A 27,879-nucleotide genomic window follows, 5' to 3' on the forward strand; every position below is an offset into this window, starting at 1 on the left:
TCAATGTCAACTATTTGAAAGTGTTTGGAATCAATTAGAGTTTACTAACAACAAAGTTTGTGTTTTATATTTTTATAGTTCAATCAAATTAGGAACTAATTAATATATAAAAATATAGATGGAGTGGATCAATGAAATGGACATTAGAAGTATATATTCATTCATATGGAAATTTAAAGAGCCCAAATAAGGCTACTTGAGTATATATGGACACTTTGGTCATATTCAAATATATATTAACAAGAAGAATGATAGTTGATTTATGTGATTTTTCAAAGTGACAATAATCCCATAAACCAATTTTTTTTAAAACTTTTTCAAAGTACTGATGCAATGTAGATACATAGAATCTGATTCCATTGAGAGAATGTTTGATGCTTTAACACTCAACTTGTACTTTTAGAAATCTAAGGTAAATAGATCAACTTGAAATAATAGAGTTAAAAGTATTGGAAATAGCTAAGGAGTTTAATCTTGGATTGTATTTATTTTTTATTTTATTGGTTATATTTTATGTTATATTAAAAATATTTATAATGTTATATTATATTTGATTAAAATAATTTAGTTTGGTTGTTTAATGTTATAATAATTGTTATGAGGTCCAAACTAAGGTATTATTTTAATTAAAAAAATTAAGGCCCTTTTGGATTAGGGAGATGAATGTGACACAATACTCAAATTTCCTATACAATAAATTCAGATTTGGCACAAATTCAAATTGTGCAAAGGCCTTCTTCAAATTGAGTTATTTGAAGAATCTTGTTCAGTTTGAGTTATTAAAAGGTGAATTATTCTTATTATATAAATGTTATTTTAATATATAAGAGAAAAAATTATATTTTTTATTAAAATAGTGAAAGGAATTTTAGTATGTTTATAATAAATTGAATAATATAATTAAGAAAAAAATATTAATTAATTCTTTAGAGATTATTTGAGCTTCAACCAAACAAATTTTGCACCGATACCGATGATACAAATGAATCGGCTGATCAATTTTATCACAAATGGGATAACAATAACAAGAAGGTGCTCTTTTCGAGGTTTACAGCGGTGAAATCGATAAATGTATGACTAGTTTGATAAAAAAAATATATAAATTATTTTGATTGATTATGTAATAAAAAAAGGTATAATAGTTTTAACAAATAAATTATTTTATATAAATAAGTTGGATAATCTGAAATAAATAAATAATATAATCTGAAATAAATAAAAATAATAAATTTAAGTAATTAATCAAATACACTCAAAGTAAGTTAGTGAGTAAGTTGAATATTATCAAACAACTTTTAACAAATTAATAGGTTAAATCAAATTAGCTCTTAGCTCGAAAATTGAGCTAGTCCATCCAAGGTAGAAAAACGTGAAGTAAAATAATTATCTACTCTAATTTCTGTTAAAAAAATTATTACATGTAATGAGACTAAACACATAACTAAATAAAAAATGAATTTTTCATTATAAACCAATCTGTGTACACTTTTATGCTAAAAAATTTAATAAATTTAAAAAAAAATTCTTAATTATTTTTATTAAATGGGCTCTCATACAATTATTGGGCCGGCCTGCTCTTAGTATTACCTTATCCTTTCCCTATCAAAGTTCTGGTACCAAATTAAACTTTAAAAGAGGTGGAGGCAGGGGAAAAGAAATATAAGAAAACTTTTGTTATTGTCTGGTCTATTCTTGAATGTTATTTAGTACATATAAATAAATAGAATTGCAAAAGTTGATAAATAAATAGAATTGCAAAAGTTGACTAGAAAGGAAACATAAATGACATGATTTTAGAAACCAAAAGTAATCTCTTCTCCATGTTATATTTGAACTCAGCTAGGTTTAACTTAAATCAAGTAAGTAGTAATGAATGAATTTTAGTTCAAAATAAACACAACATAACATTACAATATCATAATATGCAATAAGTAGAGTAGGTCACAAGTGGTGGTGAAAGCCTCTAACCACTTTACATACATAACCAAAACATAACCAAGACATAGCATAATAAAGTACTGAAAACCACAAATTCTTACATCAAAGAGGCTGTTTGTTTTACCTGAGAAGCTATAGCTAGCTAGGAAATCCAAATCATTACTAGTAAGAGTCAAAATGATTTGATTACTTCCACTTCTTGAATTTTCCACCAAACATCCCATGCTTTCCATGCTTGAACTTTCCATGCTTCCCGTGCTTGAACTTTCCATGACCGAATCCATGGCCATATCCTCCACCGTGGCCATATCCCCCATGTCCATATCCACCATGACCATGTGATGAACCATGGGCAAGATGGGCTACACCATAAGCGGCTGCAGCTGCAGCCGCACCACCAGCTAGCATTGTACCCATACCCGGTCTATTGTGACCTGAAATTCAATGAAGATTCTTATCATTTGAGCTACCTGAGTGAATTTCTTAAAAGAATATGGAAAATAGATATTCCACAAAAGGGAACTCATGTATGCAATAATATGTTGACAAGGAGTTTGCAAATGAAACATAACAATAATAATTGTCATGCAGACTATTAATTTGAATGGATTAGAAAGAATTGCATGTAGATATAGAGATTACTAGTATATATACCTCCACCTCCATGATGTGGAGCAGATGGGTATGGACCAGGTTGCTGAGGATATCCATGAGGTGGATAGCCAGCTGGTGGGTATCCTTGTTGAGGTGGGTAGCCAGCTGGTGGGTAGCCTTGTTGAGGAGGGTAACCTGCAGGTGGATAACCTTGTTGAGGGTATCCACCAGGTCCCGGAGGGTATCCACCTGGTCCTGGAGGGTATCCACCAGGTCCTGGAGGGTAATGACCACCAGGCGGGTATCCTGATCCCCCCATGCCATGAGCAAAATGAGAGAAAAGTCCTTTATCATCATGCTGGTTCTCATTGTATTTGTCTTTCCCCATTTCTCAGAACACACTACTAATTACTACAATAGATAACACGGAAATTAATAAGAAGACTATAAAAAAATGAATATTCATTCTCTGTTACTAACTAATTAACATTCCATTCTTTCTTTTTAAACAAAATACTTTTCAACATGCCTGCAAGGCTGTAAATGCAATTGATTATTATTATTATTATCTTAAACAACCTTTTAAATCCTGGAACTAATTAACCTAGCTAGTTCTAATTGCAGGCTTGCAGCTATGTCAAAATGGAAGAATATTACAGACTATAAACAATGCATGCAAGCCAGATCGATGATTCAAAAATTGTTTATATATACTTGATGATCGATGAGATACATTTATCAAATCATGTTAATTAGATGCATAATTCAAAATACACAGGATATATAATATAAAGATCGATGACATGAATACGATTCTTCTTCTCCTTTTCACCAATTCAAAATCTAATTTATCCACAAAGTAATTCCTATATTATAATAAATCCTTGTAAATGAATCACGGTGAAAGATCCCTAACTAGCTAGCTAGCTACGTAATTCTGTGGATGATTTCATTTTCCAAAAGAGGTGTACAAAAACAAGATCCATACACACAGAGAGATCTAAAGAAACAAAAATCAAGCAATAGAGATAGCGACATATACATACATACCAGATGAGTTTATACGATCGGCGGCGAATTATCGAGATGTGAAAATGGTGAAGAAGGAGATATGAGATTATAATTATATCCGATTTTGGGGTTCGCTAAATCCGCATTTATTTGAAGGATTCTAGGCGTTAGAATAACGCGTGAACGATGCCTTAATTAGACGCGCCTAAGCAAGACACGTGGACTTATCAAAATCTTTTTTACACTCTTTCATCAACTTTTCTCTTTCCTATCTTTCTTTTCTTGCACAACTAAATAATATTTCTCCAATCTTCACACGCCACGTGTTACTTTTTCAACCCATCCCTTTCCTTTTCATTTTTTTTTTTTTGTAATGGGTCCAAAGTAGGCTAACAAATCATCAATTATTTTATGTAAAAGATATTTAATTTGACCAAGAAGTCGATGTTTGTGTGTTGAGTAAGTAATTAAAACAAATGTGAAACATGTAATTAAGGGGAATGTGGGTTTGGGTTCTAGAGACTATATATATAAATAAATAAAAATAAGTCAGTGGAATATATTTCTTCATATATATATATATATAAAATTATAGTACAATAGAATACAAATCCCAGTTTATAGATTTGACCACTTCTAATAAAATGATAACAATATGGTTAAATTCACTCAACAATAAAAAAAATATAAGCCTACAAGATTTTACAATATGCCGTGTCATTATTTTTTTTGTTAAATAAAAAGATTGAACTATATTATGCTGCAGAATCCAGCAGCAGAAATAATTCATCTGCAAAAGCTTTAATTTTCACCATTTCCTCCACCTTCATCATCAGCAGCAAGCATATATGGTGAAAACTTAATGATACATTTTACTTGATGTGGAAAAGAGACAACACCCGCCGCCAACTGTTGGATCGATCGAACTGTCTAAGAATATCCATTCGAGGATGTTTTTTGAACTTTCTTCTTGAAATTTGAAATGCTGCACTGAGGACATATGTATTCTAGACCATCTGTCTTTGCATAGTCCTGCAACTCTCCAAACCACAATTATTAATTTTCAAAACCAACCTAAACTTAAATTGTATATTCCTCGTTAGTACATATTTCCATATACAAAAACATAAATAAACTTCAGATTCAAACGTTCATGGATATGGAAACAAATCCAAATACATAAACTATAAAAGCCTTGTTTACTTTCAAATAATCTACTATCTCCGACTAACAATCTACTCATCAACCAAAATACCCTAAATTTAATTTTATTTCAAATCATAAACTTCAATTACAAAAACAACTTTTAAAAGCAAGGGTAATTTGGTAAAACAACATCAAATAACTGGTTATTTGAATTGGAATGTGGAACAGTTTCTAAATAACACATGCGTTACCCAAGCTACACCCTCGTGTTTTCTTTATAAGAAGATTCATTATATATGTATATACCCTAATGACTCTTTAGCCAAATAACCTCAAGTTCAATAACCTACATGATCAAACAAGATTATTTGGAAATAACCACTTGGTTATTCAAATAACCCAAGATCAAACAAGGCCGTGTCCAAATGGGGCATAATAATTCAGGAAATATACCTTGAATGCACCAAGACCCTGTCTCCTGTCGCAGCCGAAATGGGCCCACTCGCCACATATCCCACAGTTAACCCAATCACCAGCTGCACTACTGAACAACAAGAAAAAGACAGAATCTTAGGATCAATACCAAGATTACTAAACTTTGGATTAGAAAAATGTCATCGAGATATAACACGAAATTGATAAAGAGGATAATATATGAGAACGGACCTATGACACAATAGGCAACACTCTCCATCGACATCGTCATGGGCCAACTCATACTCCAACAAATATGTTTCATAGTGTCTCTTTAACGTGTTCCCTACTCCCTGTTCCCGATATATAGTCTTTATAAAAATCGGGGAGCACAAGAGAAAACAAGGTAGAGCAAAAAAGGTTATTAAGGACATACGGTCATTCTATTGGTAATCGTATGGTTGCGCATTTTTGAGAACACCTGCCCTTTCCAGTTGATGCCATTCCCGACATGAAATCCGCCTCTCGAAACAACCTAAGAAGCCAAAAACAATGACTTGTAAATTCATTCTCTGATTGAGAACCCACAGGATTACAACAAATAAAGGTTTTATGTTAATAAAAAAATAAGTTTACCTCTCTATACAAATTGAATAGGTCCAAACGTTTAGCATTAAGGACCGCATCTGGGAACTCTGCAAGTCCACCTTGAGGAATGTGACGGTTATGCCCTCTGAGGATAAGGAACTCCATCACATCCTTCAGAAACTCCTCCTGTAAAGGATATAGTTTTCAAAAAATAAGTTGACCAATGATACCTTCATGTATGTGGATTTGCTGGCTGGCTTCCCATGTTTCATGTTTTGAATCCATAACCAAGTGGATGATAACAAGGCCTTTTTTATCTAGGCTTATTTGAAAAACCAAGTGGTTAATTCCAGATAACCTTGTTTGATGTAGGTTATTCAAAATCATGTTATTTGGGTAAAAATACATTTGGGGTATTTCTACCCAATGAAAAATTACTCTTTTTCTAAAAAAATAGTCTTTTGGAGCTTTTTTTATGTAGGGGTGAAATAATCAGGGGTATTTACAAAAAATAAAAATCTTTGATGGAAAAGTGAATTATTTTGGTTAAATGACAAAAATACCCTATTATGTATTTTATATTTTAAAATGTTATGAAAGATTAAGTAAAGGTATTTTAGTATTTTAATCGATGATTTGATTAATAATGGGATAAGGGGTTATTTGAATTTAACCCTTCATCAAACAAGGACGTGATATTTTGGTTGATGATTTGAATAATGTGATGGGTAGATTGTTGATTGGATAGTGAATTATTTGAAATTAATCTCAAATGACCAACATCAAACAAGCAAAAGTGAATCTTGACCACCTTCTAGTTTATTCTTGCATAGGCCTATTTGGGATGAGAAATCACTAATAATTTTGAATTTGTGTTTGACTAAATTCAGTTCCAAATGTGATCCCATCTCATTCCACATTCAGATGAGAACATGACAGAAAAGTGTTTCAAAATGAACACATAAAAATGAACACATAACAAGTGAATGCGAAAAAAATATGCTCACCTCCGAACAAACATGTATCGGACTTCTTCTACAACCATGTTTCTTAAGAGGCAGGGGATTCAGGGAAATGATCTGCTTAGTGTGGAAAGAGCTTGACTGCGATTTCCGTTGGGTCACGGGAGTTGATCCCACCAAACCGTGCTTTGAAGAAGGAACAATGGGCAAACCAGGCTTTACATGGAATCCATCATGTCCGTCTACCTCAAATGCTGTGGAGAAAGGAAGCATTTTCTGATTACGTACATGAGGAATGGGCCTCATTGCAGCTATGTTACGTTTGTTAATTGAAGGAGTCAAATGTGTTGAAGTGCCATTTTGTAACCTAATCCCGTTTTCTTTGCTTTTCACAACTGAACCAACTCCAGAAACCACTCCATTGTAAGGGTCTGGACTCGTTTTGCACATTTCAAATCTATTTATGTTAAGAAGAGGTGGTTTCAACCAGATAGGAGCATCTTCCGAACACAAATTGCTCAGAGTAAGATCTTTTCCCTGCCTAACAAAGAAAAGAAGGCGCTCTGAATCAAGTTCCTCAAATGATGCAACAGCTAGTCCCTGTACACCGGCAATCCCAAGTGCAACTAAGCTACGATATGAAAGATCTGGGGCTAGCTGCCTTAGAACCTATATAGAAACATGCCAAATGCATAAGCAGAAGAAAATCGCACACATCAGCAGTGAAGATCTTTTTACTGCTATTTTTTCAAACAAAGAGATATCAGTAGTATAGAGAAAAAAAAAGTGCAAATCACATGGGGACCCATCTCAATGAGGAAGGAAAGAATCTTGAGTCACAATGCATTTCTGGTTCTATCATTTAAACCCGAGAACAAAGGAACTACGAAACTGGAGGCAATCAAATGATTTCCTGATGAAAGTATAAGGTTTAAATCATTTTTTCAGGTTCAAGAGAATGCAAAAAAGGATTTCCGAAATATTCTACATTGCAGAGCAAGACAGATCTCCAATTTGGAGCTTGTTTGATGTAGGGTGGTTCCAAAATAATCTGGGTTATTTGAAAAAAATATATATTGTTGGGTGAAAAAGTGGATTATTTGGGTTAAATGACCAAAATATCCTTTATATTTAATATGTAAAATGTTACAAAAAATAAAGCATGGGTAATTTGGTATTTTGGTTGATGATAGGATAAGAGATTATTTGGATTAAATCCAAATAACCTTTCATCCAACAAGGACTAAGACTTCTTAAAATAGGATAAATAAATTAAGAAAAAAAAGGATAATGAGAAAGAAAGAAAACCTGGGAAGCCCACGAGGGAACCTTCATGCGGACCTCAAAAACTGTTGCACCACAAGCAACCGAGTCAGATTTCCGTGGATGTGAATGGGACATTTTGTCTTTCTCACTTGCTGGTAGAGAATGGACCAGCTGGCTTTTCTCAATCACTTCACTCTTTATATGGTTTTCCATGAGCTAAAAGCAAAATAGTGGAAACTTGATTTCTTAGGACTCCAACTACTGTGCAACCCATAAAAAAAAACTTTCATGTATGAACACCATAAATGCTATTTACCTGATCATCAAAGCACGTTTGGGCACTACCTGACACCAAAAGTGAAATATGGGCAGCACTGGCTGTTGATATATCACATCGCATTGTCACAACACCACGGGAAAATGTTGCTGCTTGCAAAGGTGGTGGTAGAGCACTTCAAGGATAGTAAAGCAGGAATCAGCAGGTAAGAAATCAGTAAATACATTCAGCATAAATTAACCGTAAGGTTAAATTATAAGGTTAGAGACAGTTGAAAGAGCACACAAGCCAAATAAAATTAGTCCAAGCTATTCTTATGTCATAATTTTATCAAACTGAATAAAAAACAACTGCATACTTTATGCAGTGAAGCCAGAGAAATATACATGCAATTGGTTTGAAATTTCTACATACCTGACTCGACTATGGAGTTTGCTCCCACGTATCTACAGTAGAAAAGAGAGAGGAAATGATCAGTAGGCAATAAAAATAGAAATGTCATATTACTTCTTTATTCACTAGTAATTTGTATTAAATTATGCCAAACGAAAAAAAACATTCACTAAACTTACTTCAATATTCAAGAGAGCATTCAGGCCATCTTCTAAAGCATCAAACAAGTAGTCGTCCTGAAAGAGACGGAGGCATCAGCAAATTGTTAAATACAAGAAAAAACTGTAGTCCACATGATTGTAATTCAAAAATATATAAGGATAACATGATTATGAACTCACCAGTGTGCTTGGCTCTCCACATACAAGAAGCCTAACATGCACATCGTCGTCATATATTTTAATAGCCGGGAGATCATCTGAGGAGCCCTCTTCATCATCTTCTACACCTATCTCAGGTGGAGGAACATCAATCTTTGGAGGCTCTCCAAGAAGAGAAGGACCCAACTTTCCCTTAATTTCCGGGTTATTAGAGGGAAGGCCTAGGTCGTCTCTTAGACAATAAAGCCTAAATGAAGCCTCTGCAACATGAAAAGCATCCCATGTATGGCTAGAAGAACTGCAATCCACAAAGAGCAGGAAAAAAACAAGACAATTATATAATATATTATCTACCTCTGTGATTCTCAACACTTTGCCCATTTCTTTTCAAAAGGACAATGTATACAAATCCAAACAGTTGCTGAGTTCAAGATACAGCATATTCAGATGTTAAAAATATAGGGATTCAATTTCACCAATCATCACAAAGAGGTACCAGAACAATGATTTTCAAGAAGATAGTAAGCCATGATTATAAGAAATGGTAGTGTACCTCTGGACAACTGAAAACAATGCATGCCGAAAATGACAAGCTGCAAAACACGAGAATTCGCTCTTCCAGTATATCACGTAAGGAACTCCCTGGAAGAACAAATACACAGAGTGACTTATCATGTATAAATAACCCCAGCCTCAGTTAGATGCAACCTTATGTATTACTATCATGTATGTATATCAACATTTCTCACCTTAGACTGAATTGCCTCAGCCAACTTTTCTCCACCTGGTACCTCCAGATAAACCTGCATAAACGAGCAAAACTATAACATCTGAAACAAAAACAGTTATGAAAAATAGCACATACAATGGTAAGGTGATAAAAGAAACCTAGACATTTTATTTAATTGAAGTTGATACCAGTAAACATAAACCCTTTGTGACAAATACTAAAGCAAGTATACAGAAAATAACACGCTTCACAAAAAAAATAGAATAGTGGGCAAAAATGGAAGGAAAAAAGATAGGAGAAATCAATACTAACATTAGATAAGAAGTCTAACCATGATAACAAAGAATGTGTTGTTCATATTGTGGAAATGATAGTGAACAATATATGCATTTAAAAATAAGTAAATCTACCTCAAGCCCTAGCTCACACCTCAAAATACATAATATTGCACATGTATTAAGTGTGTAATCCCGAAAACAAGTAAAGACTGACCTAAAACAGAGAAGCTAAGGAGTATGTGAAGACTTGGGACGTCAACAGTGAGAAGATAAATATATCCAAATGAAACCGCTAATGATGCAAAGGGTGAAAAGTACATGAAACTAAATTACAATCAATGACAGATGGTGTTGAGAAAGAATATACAATATATAATAGACAAGAATTGCAGCAGCAACAGCCAATGAAAAATGTGGAAATAATCACAAATAATATAGCCTACAGTGGTTGGAGTTGTTGCTTCAAATAGCCCAGCCACCCCTTCTTCACTGGACAACTCAATCCCTGCCCACGACAGAGGTCCAACTTCATTGTTTGGACGGTGTTGTCCTTGCAGATACACAAAACTAGGATGCAATGCATCAAGAGCTCGCCTGAACTCCTCTATGCTTGGACTATTTAGAGTTTGAACCTGCACATCGTCAACTATTAAATGAAGTGAACAACTTCAAAGAACAATCAGCAATAAATAGAAGGAAATATACAGTCGAACATTTGCACCTCCAAACGTCCACAAGAAGCAACCTCTGGAAATGGATATCTCAAATTGCTACCTACATCAAGCGTTTTATCACCTTCAAAAGCCTTCCCGCACAACACCGCAAGGAGACTGCAAGAATTCCTTGAAGCGCCTTGAACTTGGAACATCTTCTACTCTATTGTATATATTAAAGGAGATACTAAATACTTCTCTACAAAAAGGCATCAACTACATTCCTCAGAAACCGGATCAGGCTTTTAACCTCCAAAAAGTGATAAGCTGTCATCCGATGCATAAACTAATTCTTCAGAAAGTGAACATGCCTGAAAAATCAAGTAGTGTGAATTAGTATTTCCCATTAAAAAGCTTCCCAATGTTAAAATAGACACAACTGACAAAGGCGCTGAATTAAATGGCATGCACCCTAAACATATATCAAACAAACTGTTAGCTATATTCAGCTTTTGTAAAGGAATGGTCAAAAGTTTCGTCTATATTAGTCAAGTACATGGCTATTATTCAGGACATGAAGCATTAGCCAATCCCAAATAATGTATTTCCTCAACTTCTAGACATGAACACCATTAAAAGAACTTATCAAACTCCCGACTGGTTCTTGAGAACACGAATAAGTATAACTATACTGAGATTCAAAGAAAGAAGAAAAAGCTCACCAAACCAGAAATTCGTTCAATAATAGGAAAAAAAGAAAGAAAAAAATAAAGTTTAACTATTGTCAACAAAACAACCTGACGATCATAAACCTAGAATTAAGAAAATACAGTACATTGATTCTTACATGATCAAATCCGATGAAAGCTCGGATTCTCTGCAATCAGAACAGGAAGAGGGGGGCGAATGACCTAGGGAATGGTTAGTAATCGTATTCGTACAGGCATTCAAGAAAGCTTTCAACTTTAAGTCGACAATGATCAAAAACGAAAAACGAATTGATTATAATATTTTTTCAACCCTAACTTTGATTTTTCTTCACTGATTCTGTTTACTACAGATAACCGGCCGGTAGATGAACGGTTTCCTCAGACCGGTCTATTTCAAAAAAAAATTGATTCACTTTAATTTTATTTAGGTTTTTGAGTTAAATGAGTTGAGCACAAATTTTAATTAAATAATTAGTTTTTTTTTAATATAATCACTATAAAATAGAGTTGTTTTAATATTTTTCAAATAAACTACAATTTGAAAATTTATATATATTTTTATATTAACTTATCCACAAGTCAAACTATGGGTTGACCCATTACTATTATATGATGCATGAAATAACAAACAAAAAAAAACAAATATATTATTCCATATATCACAATCCAATAATCTACTTCCTTCATATAACAAAATTTTGGTCAATAATTAAATAAAAAATCACAATCCAACTGCCATTTTCAATTTTAAATATGCATTAGCATCTTCAATCCGACCCGATTGATTTAGCACATCAATGACGCTAGAGTAATGCTCTTCGCAAGGCTTAATTTGATATTTTCGAACCATTAAGTTAAATAATCGACACGCTTCATCCGCTAACCCTGCCCTTTCGCATAAACGTAGAACCACCTCGAAAGTATAACGGTTAGGACAATAACCATCCAATGTCATTTCCGTAAAAAGATCAAGCGCCTCTTCCACATGTTCATGTTGTCCATAAGCCTCTATTATAGCCGTCCATGTCAACGGACCCTTCACGAGAATCGCGTCGAAAAACCTCCTAGCTTTCTCGGTTTCACCGCAGCTTCCATACATCCTTATCATCTCAGACGAAACAAATGGGATCAATTCTAGCCGTTTTTTCAACACTTGCCCATGGATTTCCCTCCCGAGCCTCAATTGACATAGACGTCCACATACATTAAGAATCCTCGAAACTGCAACCGCGTCATGCCGATGCAATGAACGAAAAACACTCACGGCTTCCTCGAGACAGTTGTTATCGATAAGGGAATCGATCATCGCAGTCCATGCGATCACGTTCTTCTTCGAATCCAATCCTCGGAATAATTTACGAGAGTAGTCTAGAAAACCGCATTTGGAATACATCATCATCAAGCATGTTGTGATCGATATTCCGGGGAGTATACCGTTCTTCAACGCAAAAGCGTGAATCTCCTTCCCTTGTCTCAACGCTTTCAGCTTAGAGCAAACGGGAAGAATAGTCGCAATCGTTACGATATCGGGCTTGAATCCTTCTTTCTGCATCCAGACTATAGTTCTCAATGCTTGTTCGAGTCTACCGTGCTCTGCATAACCAGATAATAACGCGGTCCAAGAGAAGACACTTCTCTCGCTCGAGACGTGGAATACTCTTCTACCCGAACCGAGATCACCACACTTGCAATACATATCGATCAAAGAAGATTGAATCGGTAACTGCTCTATATAGCCGTTCTTCTTGATCGAAAAGGCATGGACTTCTTGCCCGAGTTTCCGAGCTGATAATTCTCCGAGAACGGGTATAATCGTGGTGAGGATTACCGAGTTAGGAGAAATTCCTTCTCTTATCATCCTTCTGAAATATGCTAACGATTCTTTCGGCAGTTTATTGTGTGCAAAGCCGGCAATCATCGTTCCCCAAGCGACAATATCAATTTCGATCGTATTGAATCCCTCAAAAAGGCTGCAAGCGAGGTTAATCTTGCGACATTTAAAGTACATGTCGATAAGACTGGTTTGCAAAATCATGCTATCGAGGAATCCATTTTTCACCAAAAGTGCATGGATTTTGAATCCTTGAGAAGCTGCTAAAGAACCGGCAAAGCTCTTGATCAGACATGAGAAAGTATAAACGTTTGATTGGATTCCGATTTCGCGCATTTCAGAGAATGTATCGACAACTTCTCCAGATTGTCTGTTTCCATATACAACGGAGCCCCTGAGTAAAGCATTCCATGGGTGAACGTTTGAGCTAGGCATTCCGTCGAACACTTGGCGTGCATCTTCAATTGCGCCACAAGAGTGATACATATTGACAAGTTTAGTACACAAAAACTCATTCTTTTCTAACCCATTGATACGAATATGCGTATGAACTTGCCTTCCTTCAGTGAGAGCCTTCAAACGAACACATGTAGCGATGAGGGAATTGAATGTGGTTACGTTAACAGGGGTTCCTCGTTTGTCCAAATAGTCCAAAATCGCGATAGCTTCTTTAAGTTTGTTTTGTCTGGCGAATCTCTGTATGTCTCTGTAAACCATATATGGGTTTTTGGTGTGAATTGGTAAAGACGACGGAAATGAATCTGATTCCATGAATTTCCGCTTGGTTTTAGGAGGCTGATTATTTCTTTCATGGTTGTTGTTTTTGTTGGTGTTGGGTAAGGATGGTTTTGTTGGATGATTTACTTGTTTTATGTTCAATGGGTTCGGAGGGAGAGCGTGAAGATGAAGGCGGGCACCAAATTTGGGTGGAATTGAGGAATTGCGACCGGGAATTGAAATTGAGGGCTCCATTTGCCAATAATAATAATAATAATCCTGAAGTATGGAATTCGCTACTGAAGGAAACAGAAAGTGGCGGCTAACCAAGAAACCATTGGTCGAGGTACGATCGAACAAACAACCGGCGGAGTTTAGTTGCTCCCGGCGGCGGCAGTGGGACTAGACTGCTGTAGAAACATAGCTAAAGATATGCATAGATTTGTTTTTGTTAAAAATTATATTTTAATACTATTATTAAAATTTAATGTTAAGGTAATCTAAAACATTGTAACTAAATTAAATTAAATATATCCATTTTTTGTTTTGATGCATGAATCTTGACTAAAGAGAAGTATGATTTTTTTTTTAAATTCTAATATAATAATGAACATATATTTTTTTAATTTTTATTATTTAATTTATTAATTAAAATATTTTTTATTTTATTAAATATATCTTATTATTATATATTAATTATTTAATTTTTTTTACCAAAAATAATTACTTTCTAAAATCAATACAAATATAATTCAAATTTTATTTATTCAAAAAAATCTATACTAAATAAGCAATTCAAACATCTTTCCTTACAAATAACCCTCAAATATCTTGACATAATAAACTTACAAATTGGTTCATTAATATATAGTAAATTGGACTTTTTTTATATATTTGTTTGTAATGAATAAGGCTTAATTTCATTTTAAGCCATCTTTGATATTTTATAGGAAAATTTTGAAGAAACTATTTTAATCATTTACGATGGTATCATTCAAAATTTCTTTGTATTTAGTAACAGTTTCTGAAAAAGCAGGGATGTTGTTTTTGGGACAATATGACATTTACACACAATTAATTTTTAAAATAACTTTGACCACTTATTTTAATCAATTGAATCATTATTAACTGAATAACGAATTAAAATTGTATTTATTATTATATTTACAATGTTTAGTGTTTACAAGAGATAAATTAAAGTAATGGGTAAAAGTGATGAAAAATAGTAGGAAAAAATGGTAAAACAAAATTAAGATAAATCTTTTTACTGTAAGTACAAACCCCATTTGAAATTTACTATTGGTTAAACTGTCCCAAACAAACGCAGGGGTTGAACCTCTTTTGTTTATTTATTACAATATTCCCCATTGTTCCCACCTTCTTTAGCATCAATTGATTAGGTCATAAACTGCAACCAGATAGCTCAACCTACTAGAAGAAGAACACACTCAAATGGTCCTGTCTTCAAGAACATTAATTTAAAAAATTACTTGAAGAAATGGATTATGCATGCCTTGTCATCCTGACCGATAGCGGGAAAAATGACGATGATGCCTACTACTACTACTTCTATGTCGTTCTAAATCTTCTTCAGATGAGCTTCTGTAAGTATGTCTGTGTCTTTTCCTTTTACTGTGCTTCGACTCTGATTCTGATGAACTAGTCTTGTAATGATGCTTTTTTTTGCTAGGTTTCATCTTTCTTGACCTCCTCTTCCCTTTATCATCTTCTTCTTCATCAGAAGAAGATGATTCCTTCCTTTCAGGACTTGTTCTTGACTTCCGTTTATGCTTTTTATCGCTGCTGGATTTGGATTTTTTCTTCTTTTTCTTGTCAGATAAATCCGTCAACAAGTTAGCCATGACGTCTCCACCAAGAAATCCTAAAGAAAATTAGTTAGTTAAATGGTTAGCATCAATCCATAACAAGATTATTGTGTAAATTAATACCTCCGTATTCATCAAAGATGTCTTCTGCAACAATCTGCTGGTTGGGATCGTCCACATTGAAACCCCCTCGTGGAGGACTCATTCCTGGCTTTTGCTTCAATTCCCACTTCAAAGGCTGCAAAAAAAAAAATCAGACTCATTCATTTGCATCTCCTTAATCCAAATAACCCTTTATAAACTAAAGTACTCTTGTTTTCATTTATAACATTTTAAAATATTGAATTCAAAGAATACTTTAGTCAGTTAACCCAACTAGACCACTTTTTCAGCATATACAAGATTTATTCAAAGGAAAACTACAGATATTGAGATTAGTCAAGAACAATAACTAGTTCTTAGAATACCTCGTTAAGATCAGTATGGGATTGGATAGCCGTTAGGGGGTCATCTCGCTTCAGACGACTCTCTTCATTAGGCGTTATTACATCTTTCAGGGGACACTCCCTATCGCCACTTTGGTGGCCAAAGTTTCCGCATCTAAGACATCTCACATTGCGCACTTCAACTCCAAATGGATTCACTCTTGCAGGAGCACCCGTTTCCATCCTGAGAAATTAACGAGAGAGAGCAACATTGCCAGTTTCAGATATACACAAAGGGAAATTGTCAGCTGAGAAACATGCCATTAATTGTTCTTCATACCTAGGAGCATTTTTAAGGACTTCGAATTGTTCTTCTGTAGGTACAGCACGACCAAAAACATCTCTAGGAACTCGTTTCTTCTTTGCCCTGGCATCACCCTGTTGGTCTTTAGTGCTTGCAGCATCCAATTGCCTACATTTCATCAATTACCGATAGAATCAACACACTTCCGAGCCATAACTCTATAATAGTGAGACATGTTAAAATTTCTAAGTCAAGGGCTTACGCCTCATTTAATTCTGCTCCATCTTGCTGAGGTTTGTCCATTTCTTGCTTCTTCATTTCATCTGCAACTTCTGCTGCTTTTGCACTTTCAGGATTATAACCCGGAGGCCGAATATACATAAAACTCACAGCTTTCATTGTTTCCAGCTGCACAATTTACAAAAAAACACCTTTAACATTCAACCATGGATACTGAAAACACACATAGTCAACATGAACACATTGAAGAACCCTAAGTTATTACAGGTCACAATACTTGTATGGATTTTAAAAGATAAAAAGCAGGGAGATTACCTTCTCTTTCTCCTTTTTAGAGACAAGTGCCGTCTGGCGGAAGAATTCTTGTTCTTGGGAATACTGTGAAGAAAATAGGATTAACGCGAACCAGGTAAGCTCAGATATAATTTTGGTAAATAAAAGCATAAAGGGTTATTAGAGAGAGCGAAGGGAGGACCTCTCTGGCGGCTTCGTCGGCGCGGCGCTGGTGATTGGCGTCCGTTTGCTCGGCGATCCACAAGCGACGCTGATTGCGATAAGAGAGAGGATGCCATGGTTTCTGATTGAGAAAGTTGTGAGACCAGGCTGTTCCGGACTTGGTTTTGTTGTCGACCTCTCCACCTTTGTCTGGAAACCTCTTGCTCAACCTAATCCCACCTTCTTCTTCGTCCATCCTAATTCCCTGTCGGAAAGACAAATCAGTCTAGAATCCGAAGGTTTAGAGAAAATGGAAGCTCGGATTCTCTCTATCTCTCTCTAAATTCAGATGAGATCCACACAATTTTATTCCAATACGAGAATTGAGAAGTGAACCAGTCTCCAGATATTAGGGTTTCGTCGGAGCTTTACCCAGTTCACCTCAATTTTGGAACTTTACAAACAAGTTTATAATAAACATAATTAATTATTTTTCTCAAAAAAAAAAGACAAATATTTTTTTTACTGTTCAAGGTAAATTAAATTTGAGTTTTTTAGCTCTAAATTGATATATGTAATTAGAAACTTAATAGTTTTTTTATGTGCATAAATATTATATTTTATCACGGGTACAATTATTTTCTCATTTATTTATTTGAATTTCTTTAAATTGCATAATCATTTCAAAATAGAGTCTAATATGATTATTTTAAAGCCATAATCACATAGTTAAAATATAGTTGGATAAATTGATTCTCTTTATCTGAATTTGAATTTCTCCAAAATATTATTTTCAATTATCCTCTATTTATTTAAATTTTATCACTTTATACCTTCATTTATTTGAATTTTATTAAAAATTAAAAATATAAATATTATAATAAAAAATTTGGAGTAAAATCTTGTTAGACTCATACATTCTGGTGCATTCAACAAATATACACAATAATCTTTGACAAAAATAAATGAATTATAATTTCATTTTTCAAATTCAATTTAAGTTCTAACAAAATCAGTCCTAAAAACTTCTAACAAACTGTAAACATTTTCGCCCCTCTTCGAACCAGGTTTGTTCCTCTTTCGCAAAGATCCGATTGAAAAAGGGCTGATTCATCTTCACAATTGCTATCAGATAAATCGTCTTTCTATTCATCTTCACAATTGCTATCAGATAAATCGTCTTCTGGATCACACATTTGATCCAGGGACAGTTCATTCGCTTGATCACATAACCTAAGAGGTATCGATCTTACAAAATTGAAGTATGCATATTTGATATCGAACTGCATATCATACCCTTCAGCACAACATACAAAAATCAAGATTAGTTTTTCAATTTTAGCAGAAAAGGAGAAGAAGCAAAAGAAAGCTTTCACTTACAATAGTTTATAGCAATTGTCCTTCCTAATCTATCAGGACTTTGCCTAACATGATGAAACCACATACTCGGCCTGCAATCAATTATAAACCGAACCTCGTTTATAAGTACAATAACAACAAGAGAACTAAATCTAAAGTGTAATTACTTACAAGTATAGGATTTCCCCTGCTTTAACTGTAACTTCAAAGGGCTTTGGGCCATTAAAGAAGAGCGGAAATTTGGCTCTTTCTTTCTCCATGTTATCTGGAGAAGGGTAAGGATTAACACTACACCATGGCACCTGTATCTTAGGTTCTTCAACTAAATCCAATGTGAACTTTGATGTCTCCTGAAACCCATAAAAGTTAACTCTTTTATACAAAATTTAGTTCTTATTTGACTAATCAAATTCAACTCAAAATGGGTTGTCATTACCTTGACATACTTGTACTGAGCAGTAGGGTAGTTACGAATGTACATTCGATGAACATCGGTTGGGGGCAGAAGAAGGAAATGTTTCTCACCGGAGACGACAGCATACAGATTCTCGTAATGGTCCTTATGGAAAGAGGTTTCAGATTGATGATTTCCGATCCATAGATTTACTGCATCAGGAAGGCAACCCAGGGCTTCGCTTGCCCATGGAATATCTGATTCGCAATCGCCGGAAATTCCTGAATACTCAGAACGAAAGCAATCGTTCTGCTGCTGGGCGTAACAGACGAATTTTTCATCCCGATCGGAGGAATAGACGGTGGAGAGAGCGAGTGGGAAAGGCATGGATTCAACGTGGGCAGTGGCGAAGCAAAGGCGGGAAGGAGAAGAGGGATGAGGAGTTAGAGAATCGGCGGCGCCTGTTGGGGTGAGATGGACGGAGACGGAGGAGGAAGAGAGAGCGTTAAGGAGGTGGGAATCGTCGGATGTCCAGAGGGTGGAGGCGGGCCAGTGAAGGGTTGCGGCGGAGATAAGGCAGGGTTTGTTTTGGGAGACGAAGTCGCGGAGGAATTGGAGAGGAGACGGCGGTGAAGGGAGGCGCTCGACGGCGCCGGTGTTTCCTAGGCTCAGGTTTCTTACTTCTTCCCATAGCTGCTTTACCTGAGCAGACATGTTGTACGGATCAAGGCTTATGACTTGTGAAAGTTATGGGCGGAAAATGGATGGATTTTTATTTATTTTTTATATTTACGTGTTTTTTATTAATAAATACAATTAAATATATAATATTATAAATATATATTTATTTTTAATATTTAAAAAAAAAATACAGTATTTTTTTATAATAATATAAAATTTTAATATATAACAATATATACAATATTAAAAACTTTGTTAATATAATTTTATTAAATATATATATATATATATATATATTTTGAAAGATAATACGATATAACTGGTGGGCTTATAAAGAGTGACATTACATAGCAAATGTGGTGTACCTTGCATTAAGATTATAAGTATTAATTAGTAAAATTAACTGAAAATGTGAGAGTTTTACATTAAAGCTCAATGAATGTTACAGCAAAACTTTAAAATAGTTCTTTGCTATATTATCATTATCAATAGGAAAAATAATCAGGATTACCCAAAACAATTGGATAATTAAAATAAGAAGTAAAATACTCGCAAATGCCCTGGTTAGTTGGACTTTACAAGTGAGTATCGCGACGAGGCTGTAATCTTATGCACGTGTGAAAAAAAAAAAAAAAAGGGGGGGGACAACCAAAAAATAGTATATATTCCATGAAGTTGAAGCTGCTGGATCTCATTGAACTGAAAGACAAAATGAAGGAACATAGATTTTAGATTACTAATACTAAATAGTAAGATAGAAAAAACAAAACAATTCTTGTTCAAGGGAAGTTCAAATTCATTCAAACAAACCTGAGACGGCTTTATAAATAATGGTTATTATTATTTTAAACAGGCAGTCTTGTCCCACGGTTGTGATAAGGAGACATTGGTAACCGATGCTTCCAGTCCTTTCTTCCCATGTATGGCACGGTTTAGCACTCCGTATTGCTCCACCACTGAATTGTACAGTGCTTTGCAATAAGCTTCCTTAACCTGCAGAAACAAAAAAAAAAATGACATTATTGTAATCAATGTATATGATCAAGTTCAAGTTTACAATTTCAAAACCTCTTCGGGTTTCCCAGTGCTAGCTGTGATTGCATCCAAATTGATTTCAGGTGCTACTGACACTCCAGCTCCAAAGAATTTAATATTTCTAATCTCTCCAATTTTTTTCTCGACCTGGGGACACACGCGAATGAAAAACAAATATGTATTCCATAATCTAACAAAGAAGAAGAAGCCAAACATACCTTAGGAGGAGGAGGCATGATATCATAGCATAATATAGACAAGGGGTAAATATGACCAGGAACACCAGCATGCTCAATCAGCCTTCTCATATTGTCTACTGAAGAAATCTCAAAGGGTGCCTGAACCTCATTTTATCAGTATGAACTGTTAAATTTCCCATATAACAGATTATATCATGTTGTGCAACAAATTGAAATGAGATTTTGAACAACAGAAAGGTTGCTTCAAGTTGGAAAAGGTATTTTGATGTAAAACTACATTAAGAAGTTGGAAGTGATGACAAAAATCCTTAATTATTTTAATATCATGGAAAGATTGAATCTTTGACATATGCACCGCGTAAAACAGGTCTATTCACAAGCAAGGCAAAAATCTTACCGGGTGCATTTCATTTGTGGTAGGGTCAGGGCGATCCCTTCCGCCACTTGGTGCTATCCAAATTATCTTTGATCCGCCCCTGGCATGTGAACAGGATTGAGATAATAAATCCAGGAACTGATTGCAGAAAATTAAAACCTCATCAAGTTTGTGATGTTTTCTGTCATGTGATGACTAATATATGTCTGTATCTGCACCAGGTAAGCTCTTAACAATTCCTATCTCATTTTAAGGACATAAGATCCTTAGTTTTCTTGAGGCATATGGATATCCAGAAAGTGATAATGTATAACTGTGGTCAGATTTACTTGAACAACCTGTTGCTTAACATTCAATCTAAGCCTTAAGAAAAATTCACTTCCTTGTTTTTGGAATCATGTAGGACCAAATTCCTGTACATGTAGTGATTAATTAGATCTTCAGCGTCTATTTTTTTATTAACACCCTCTTTTATATTTTATCCATGTGAGGTCAAATTCAATTTTTTATTTAAGTCTCTTAATCTATCAAAAACTAGGAAGAGCGGGTATCAAGGTGTGCAAGAGAATGTAGAATGATGAGACCTTGTATAAAAAAAAGGTATATATAAAAGGCAGTGCATTAATGAATCACTGCACCCCCTTTCAAAATAAATAAATTACAAGACAGTTCATATAGTAACAAGGAATAATACCTCACAAGCACAGCCATTTCCTTCAAACTTTTTGTATTTGCTATTTTCTTTGTTTCAGCAAGTTCAGGAACATCGAACATATGTTTTTTGGAATACACACACAAGAGATTCCTACAGAGAAAACTTAAAGCCTAAGTCTGTGTAAAATGACATGACATAATACTTGAATTCATTCAATTGTCATAACAAAAAGTTCTTTTAGCACCTTCCAATGCTGAAGGGCTTGGAAAGAGGATCAGTTATCACTCTGTCACCTGCCACATATATCTGAAAAATACTGCTTATGTTATGATGAATATTCAGCTCTCAGAGTAATCAAATAACATAACAAGCAAAATATATATATATTCTTAACCGTGTTCTCAGAAATATATGGATGTGTCGCTTCAAGTAACAAAGCAATAATGGCCGGATCTGCCTCTGATTGATGGTTAGACATCAGTATAACATTGTGGCCCTGTGATTTTTTAGGATATCAGGGAAAAATCATATTATCAATAAACAACAGGGAAGTACAATTAAAACTATCAGGAAAGCTAAACAGTAGACAGTGCTGAACAAGGATTTGCTCAATGAAGCATAACAGATTTGTGCATTGCTAGAAGATATTCATGTGCATGTGAATTTAACACAAAACGGAAGTTGTAAGTCATTGCACTTGGACCATCAATGCCTACGTAAAGGATCAATTATGATATAGTAATTATAGTAGGCATCCCATTACATACGCTAATTTAATACGGTGCTTCTCTGTTTGTATAGAAAACGGTTTACAATTTCTAGACATGTTCAGTCCTCTAAATCTGTTGTCCCATAATATCAGGAATCATAGGAGGGCTTTAGAACCTAAAACCCAGTAATTAGTAGCCTAATCATTAAAAATAAGAATTCACAGGGGTTACTGCAAAAAGGCTACAAAAAATTGCATTTTGAGAAGATAGCTTGGTGGGAAATATTCCTAGGTTGGTTCATGGTTGTAGACTGATGAGGATAAATCAATGATGATCAAGGCTATTTAAAGATGATAGATAACCAAGTCTTTAGGTTCAACTTATTGTGAAGAATATTATAAACTTGACTAGTGGTCAAAACTGATAATTTCCTCATTTGGAATCCAGCCTAACACTACAACCGTATCTAATTCTGATTTTACTTAAGGATTTCACAATTTTTAATATGTAAACCAAGTCAAGCTTCAATAACTAATTCTAGATATGCTCCATATCCAAGGATAGGCAGTAATTTGGTGGAAATACTATAGCAAAGGCATCTCGAAGTGAAAGCCTTATGCAATAAACTCTGTGATTATTATGCAACGTGATTTCATGTGGAGGCTCTATCTTGGGTAGCACTTTTTAATTTGGTGCCATTGCCAATGCATGAGATGATTCCATTGACAAACTCCCGTTGAGGGGAGAGTGCAACACAAATTAATATATGTGTACATGAGAAATGAGGAGGCAGTGTTTAACTACAAAGGATGGTGGTTAAGAGTGGTCAATTCAAAGAGTTTGAATTCATTATCCCAGTATCTTTTCATAAACTGATATTCCAAGGATGTGCAATACCTAGTTGAAAAGGGTGAGAGATCAGAAAAAATAGGAAAAGATGGTGGTTAGCTGAACAGAAAGAAAGGTCGTCAATAAACGGAAATGGTAGAAATTATTAAGTGTTCATTAGATATAGAATCGCGATGGGGTCCGAGAAAGGAAGATAATACACTTGCTTCCACAGGGAATAAGTGAGCAGATGACCTAGAAAATAAAACAAGGAACAGATGTATAAAACCAAACTTAGTAGCCATGAGAAGATTCTTTTGTGGTTCAACTTAACCTCTAGGTCAAAGTAGCTGAACTTTCCCATTACCAAAACACACACACTCATAATCCCATGTACAAACACATAAATTTCATGCCATGACATTAACATATAATTTGCAATATAAATCAGAGGAATTTAACAAACGAGAAGCTTATAGAAAAAAATATCAGCACCTTCCGAATGTTATCTTCTATTTCACTAAAAAGAGAGATGTTGCCAATGAATGTGTTCCTGAATGAGCAAAAAACAAGGCATTGGTCAATGCAGCTAACTCAAGCAACTCTACCAGCAAGTGCATGGATAGACGGCTAACAATGTCATTAGACAAAATGTGCACCCACGAACTGTTAAAATATTCAGTCCTAAATACAAAAAGGAAAACTGTCATACATACCGGAAATCGATCAATGGACGGATATAATTTTGTCCAAACATGTAGTAGTCAAATGGTTCCCTTATGGCTTTGTGATAGGGTGAGAAGTGAAAAGGATCCTGCACAGCTATCGGTTAGTTCTTCATTGGAAAGGTGAACAAGGTTCTCATAAGAAATAGCTTAATAGTTTGGCTTATGTTGGACATGCTTAAAAAAATATAAATGCCATAAAGTAGTATCAAATTGATGATACCTCCACATCCTTGTAAACTCTATCAAGGGCTACAGACATGTTGGAGAGAACAATCTCTTCTGCATTGGGAATACCACTTTGGAAAACCTGAATAAGAAGACCCAATCCAAACATATTTTTGTGAGAGGAACCTAAACTATATCTAACAAAATAGTGTATTCACATGTTGAAGTATTACTTGTAAACAAAGCATACTAAGAAAGAAAGAAAACATAGCAGAAGGACAAATTTGGGGCAAATAATAAAATAAGATGGAAAAATATTTGTCATAGCAAATCAGGTATAATCCAGTTTTCTTTTGTATTAGCATTGACCTCTCGTCCTCTCCTGTCAAGGCCCAGGTCATTTAGCTGTTATGAAGTTATCAATTGGATATGGTTCCAGTGACCATGTCTATGATACTTGGAACATGAATGAAGCATATATGCAAACTATAGTACCAAAATAGTATTTAAACAAATGAAAGTGAAATAGAAATAAAGCAGCCTGAGTAGGTAATAATTAAAAGTGTCATTGTTTCATCAGGTAATTTTAAAGTATCAATATAACTAAAAGAGATTCATTAAGAAGAAAGAAAACATAGCCTAATACTAACTAAAACACAGTACCGCATTTCGGTAATTCTGGTAAAGTTCTTCCATTCCTTGAGCAATATTTGCAGGAAGCTTTCCACTTTCCTTTTCACTTCTAATTCCAGAAAGAAGATCTGCAAAAGACTCAAAACTGGTGCAAAATAAGAGAGCAGCAAATCAAATCCATCATCAGCAGTTCAGCACAAGAAGAAGAAATTTATGACCACAAAACCACCTAAGAGATCAAGTTCATCTTTCAAGAGTATGCAGTAAGGTTATTTGGTAATTATAACGAAGCAAAGTAATATTGATCGAGAGCAATCGGAAGAAAGCAGAACAATAAATCAACGAAGAATCTTAAACGCATTAGTACATGAAAATAATAACTGATAGAGTATGTAAAATAAAGTGAAGAATATACTAACCTTGTTCAGTTCGGATATCAATAAATACACGTGAATGTCCGAGCTCGCTCTTCTCTGAAGCAGAGCCAGAAGCTACAACAGAGACTTTCGCCACATTTTCCTTCACTTTCTCAGCCATTCCTCTAGTCTTGGAATAGCAGTAGAGCACAACCGAATAACGACACCTCCGAGCAATCTATGGAACGGAGATACGGCAGGAAATTTGGCGACGTTTCAAGTAAGATGCGGAGGAAGACGTGGAAGCAGACGGAAACCTAGCATTCAAATTCAAGACCTTAGAAAAGCATATCGTCAACGGTGGCCGGAGATCGCCAACGGAGGCCGGAGATCACAAAACTAATTCAGAGATCATATGGAAAGAGAAAGGGATATAGTAATTCAATTGTTTTTGTATGTATAATTGACAAATTATAAATAAGGAATTAGTCAATAAGTAGATTTATTCAACCACTTCATCGCATCTATTCCCTACCATTAAGAGGTGTGTGTATATTTGACATTTTTTTGGTAGCATTATAAATAAACATTTAAATTACATATGAATTCAGATTTAAGATATATTTTTATTATTGAGAGAAAATGAATAAGCCAACAAGCTAGAGATATTGAGCATACAAGTTCTATTCATATATAATATTATTGACCATGAATAAGTTGTATAGATGTTATAAGTTTGGAATTTTGATTATTAACCGTCTTCGGTGCATGTTGACAAATACAAGCGCCTGAAACCGTGCAATAGTATTTGAGGATGACAACTTTCAGAAAAGTCTTCTCGCATACCTTAAGACAATTATCACGATTACACTTCATCACTATTTGAGCACCCTCTAACATTTTAGGTCTAACCATCAACAATGTTATTGCCACTACCAGAATTAGAGTCGGTGGCACCATTTCTCTCCTACCCATTTTAATGGATTCACCTTGATCAATGAGTAATGGGTTTAGTTTATTTTTCTTCTTATTATTATGTAACAACTAACAAGTAACAACTATAAAATTGTAGTATTTATACACTCAGAAAGATAGTGCATTAATGTCAAGATATATACAGAGAGAGATAAAGGAGTAGGAATCTTATGATAATATATATAATTAATTCATATTAATCTTAAAATAATATTCTTTTGAAATATTTCTTTTCTTTCAAAAAGAATTATGTTAAAATAGTGTAACTTTTATTTTATTTATTTTTATATACTTTTAAATTTAAAATATAAACAAACATAACTTAATAAAAATAATAAAAATATATCAGATTAACTTTTTCTTCTTCTACGCTATTTTTCATCAACTTACAATACACGAACTTAATTCTCTATGGTTAGTTATTCTCTGAGTAGGGTTATATTAAAATTAATTTTTAAATTAATATTTTTTTCAACTTCTTAAACTAATCTATTTTTTTTTATTTCTAAATTAATTTACTCTACTATTCAAACACATTTTATTTATTTATTTATATTTAAACTTATTATTATATATATATTTAAATTATTATTTTTATAAATTTGATTATTTATATTTAGATATATATTTAAATTAATATTTTTATAAATTTATTATTTATATTTTAATATATATGTACATTTTAATTATTATTGTAAATAACTTTTATTTTTATTTTAAAAAGTTTAATTCAATATTATATAAATGATAATCGTTTAAATATAACGATAAAAATATAATAAAATACGATTCAAAATAAGGAAATTAAGCATTTAAGAAACACTAGTAAAATATAAGCCAAAAATGTTAATCAACTAACAAATAATCTAGAAGTTTCTCAATAGCACATGATTAAGAAAAATGTGGTAATCGATATCTTGAATAAAATAATTAAATTATTATATAATTATGGTTAAAATATTTTAAATTTATTAGTATTTATCTTAGTGAGTATTTATTATATTATATAAATATTAATTAATATATATATATATATATATTAAAATATAAATAATAAATTTTATAAAATAATAATTTAAAATATATATATATCAAAATATATCTAAACAAATTTATAAAAATAATAATTTATATATATATATATTTAATAATGAATTTAAATATAAATAAATAAATAAATAAAATAAAAAATAAAATAAAAATATGAACAGAATTTTAACAAACTAGTTGGAAAATATTAACGAGAAAAATGTTAAGTTTGAGAATTTACACTCTTAATATGATAAAGTTATATATATCTCACAACTATATTCTCATGTTATTTTTCTTTAATAAACATTTTCTTAATACAAATTAATTTTTAAATAGATGTGAAGAGATATGTATGGAAAGAGAAATGAATATGTTGGGTAAAAGATTGAATTTGTTTACTCGTTATAATTAATAATTATAATTGTATATTCATAATAATAATATAATATTATAATAATTATAATAATATTAATAATTATCATTGTTATTATAATAATTATAATAATATTAATAATAATTATTGTTATTATAATAATATTTAATTAATAATGATAATATTATATTATTAGATAATATTAATATAATAATAAATTGATAATTATAATATTAATAAATATTTTTATTATTATTTATAATAATTAACAATAAAAATAATAATAATATTAATAATTATATTTATAATAATATTAATTAC

The 27,879-nt window shown here is 33.4% G+C and overlaps 6 protein-coding genes across 8 annotated transcripts; all 6 read right to left on the reverse strand.

Moving 5' to 3' along the window:
• Window positions 1-1,891: 1,891 nt before the first annotated feature.
• LOC124910823 (glycine-rich protein A3-like) lies at window positions 1,892-3,737 on the reverse strand. 2 transcript variants are annotated; one of them, XM_047451507.1, is made up of 3 exons: window positions 3,583-3,737; window positions 2,593-2,943; window positions 1,892-2,372 (listed from the first exon to the last, which is right to left on the reverse strand). In XM_047451507.1, the coding sequence occupies exons 2-3, from the start codon at window positions 2,918-2,920 to the stop codon at window positions 2,125-2,127; spliced, it is 576 nt and encodes a 191-aa protein (XP_047307463.1). In that variant the 5' UTR covers window positions 2,921-2,943; window positions 3,583-3,737; the 3' UTR covers window positions 1,892-2,124. The 2 variants fall into 2 exon arrangements, with proteins under 2 accessions (XP_047307463.1, XP_047307464.1); XM_047451508.1 differs by having other exon boundaries at window positions 2,599-2,943; window positions 3,583-3,736.
• A 348-nt stretch (window positions 3,738-4,085) lies between these two features.
• LOC124944982 (AT-rich interactive domain-containing protein 4-like) lies at window positions 4,086-11,600 on the reverse strand. The gene is made up of 16 exons (XM_047485337.1): window positions 11,418-11,600; window positions 10,639-10,941; window positions 10,361-10,549; window positions 9,659-9,712; window positions 9,463-9,551; window positions 8,931-9,207; window positions 8,769-8,825; window positions 8,611-8,642; window positions 8,236-8,371; window positions 7,962-8,135; window positions 6,699-7,322; window positions 5,740-5,877; window positions 5,540-5,638; window positions 5,356-5,456; window positions 5,143-5,233; window positions 4,086-4,575 (listed from the first exon to the last, which is right to left on the reverse strand). The coding sequence occupies exons 2-16, from the start codon at window positions 10,783-10,785 to the stop codon at window positions 4,474-4,476; spliced, it is 2,310 nt and encodes a 769-aa protein (XP_047341293.1). The 5' UTR covers window positions 10,786-10,941; window positions 11,418-11,600; the 3' UTR covers window positions 4,086-4,473.
• A 389-nt stretch (window positions 11,601-11,989) lies between these two features.
• Window positions 11,990-14,243, reverse strand: LOC124945271 (pentatricopeptide repeat-containing protein At1g71460, chloroplastic). The gene has a single exon (XM_047485671.1). The coding sequence runs from the start codon at window positions 14,081-14,083 to the stop codon at window positions 12,002-12,004; it is 2,082 nt and encodes a 693-aa protein (XP_047341627.1). The 5' UTR covers window positions 14,084-14,243; the 3' UTR covers window positions 11,990-12,001.
• A 918-nt stretch (window positions 14,244-15,161) lies between these two features.
• LOC124945052 (uncharacterized zinc finger CCHC domain-containing protein At4g19190) lies at window positions 15,162-17,482 on the reverse strand. Its single transcript, XM_047485421.1, has 7 exons — window positions 17,099-17,482; window positions 16,939-17,001; window positions 16,646-16,791; window positions 16,420-16,551; window positions 16,122-16,323; window positions 15,778-15,892; window positions 15,162-15,710 (listed from the first exon to the last, which is right to left on the reverse strand). Exons 1-7 carry the CDS (start codon window positions 17,312-17,314, stop codon window positions 15,346-15,348), a joined length of 1,239 nt encoding a protein of 412 aa, XP_047341377.1. The 5' UTR covers window positions 17,315-17,482; the 3' UTR covers window positions 15,162-15,345.
• Window positions 17,483-18,009: 527 nt separating this feature from the next.
• On the reverse strand, window positions 18,010-19,538 carry LOC124945377 (bifunctional peptidase and (3S)-lysyl hydroxylase JMJD7). Its single transcript, XM_047485804.1, has 4 exons — window positions 18,854-19,538; window positions 18,589-18,767; window positions 18,439-18,509; window positions 18,010-18,355 (listed from the first exon to the last, which is right to left on the reverse strand). Exons 1-4 carry the CDS (start codon window positions 19,523-19,525, stop codon window positions 18,204-18,206), a joined length of 1,074 nt encoding a protein of 357 aa, XP_047341760.1. The 5' UTR covers window positions 19,526-19,538; the 3' UTR covers window positions 18,010-18,203.
• Window positions 19,539-19,880: 342 nt separating this feature from the next.
• On the reverse strand, window positions 19,881-25,650 carry LOC124946068 (glycerol-3-phosphate acyltransferase, chloroplastic-like). 2 transcript variants are annotated; one of them, XM_047486627.1, is made up of 13 exons: window positions 25,242-25,650; window positions 24,853-24,950; window positions 24,245-24,331; window positions 24,013-24,110; window positions 23,792-23,849; window positions 22,153-22,254; window positions 22,003-22,064; window positions 21,798-21,908; window positions 21,125-21,203; window positions 20,746-20,865; window positions 20,561-20,674; window positions 20,303-20,485; window positions 19,881-20,191 (listed from the first exon to the last, which is right to left on the reverse strand). In XM_047486627.1, the coding sequence occupies exons 1-12, from the start codon at window positions 25,357-25,359 to the stop codon at window positions 20,333-20,335; spliced, it is 1,200 nt and encodes a 399-aa protein (XP_047342583.1). In that variant the 5' UTR covers window positions 25,360-25,650; the 3' UTR covers window positions 19,881-20,191; window positions 20,303-20,332. The 2 variants fall into 2 exon arrangements, with proteins under 2 accessions (XP_047342583.1, XP_047342584.1); XM_047486628.1 differs by having other exon boundaries at window positions 24,853-24,967; window positions 25,242-25,355.
• Window positions 25,651-27,879: the final 2,229 nt, after the last annotated feature.

Source organism: Impatiens glandulifera, chromosome 7, assembly GCF_907164915.1.
Source record: "Impatiens glandulifera chromosome 7, dImpGla2.1, whole genome shotgun sequence".
Classification (NCBI taxonomy): domain Eukaryota; kingdom Viridiplantae; phylum Streptophyta; class Magnoliopsida; order Ericales; family Balsaminaceae; genus Impatiens; species Impatiens glandulifera.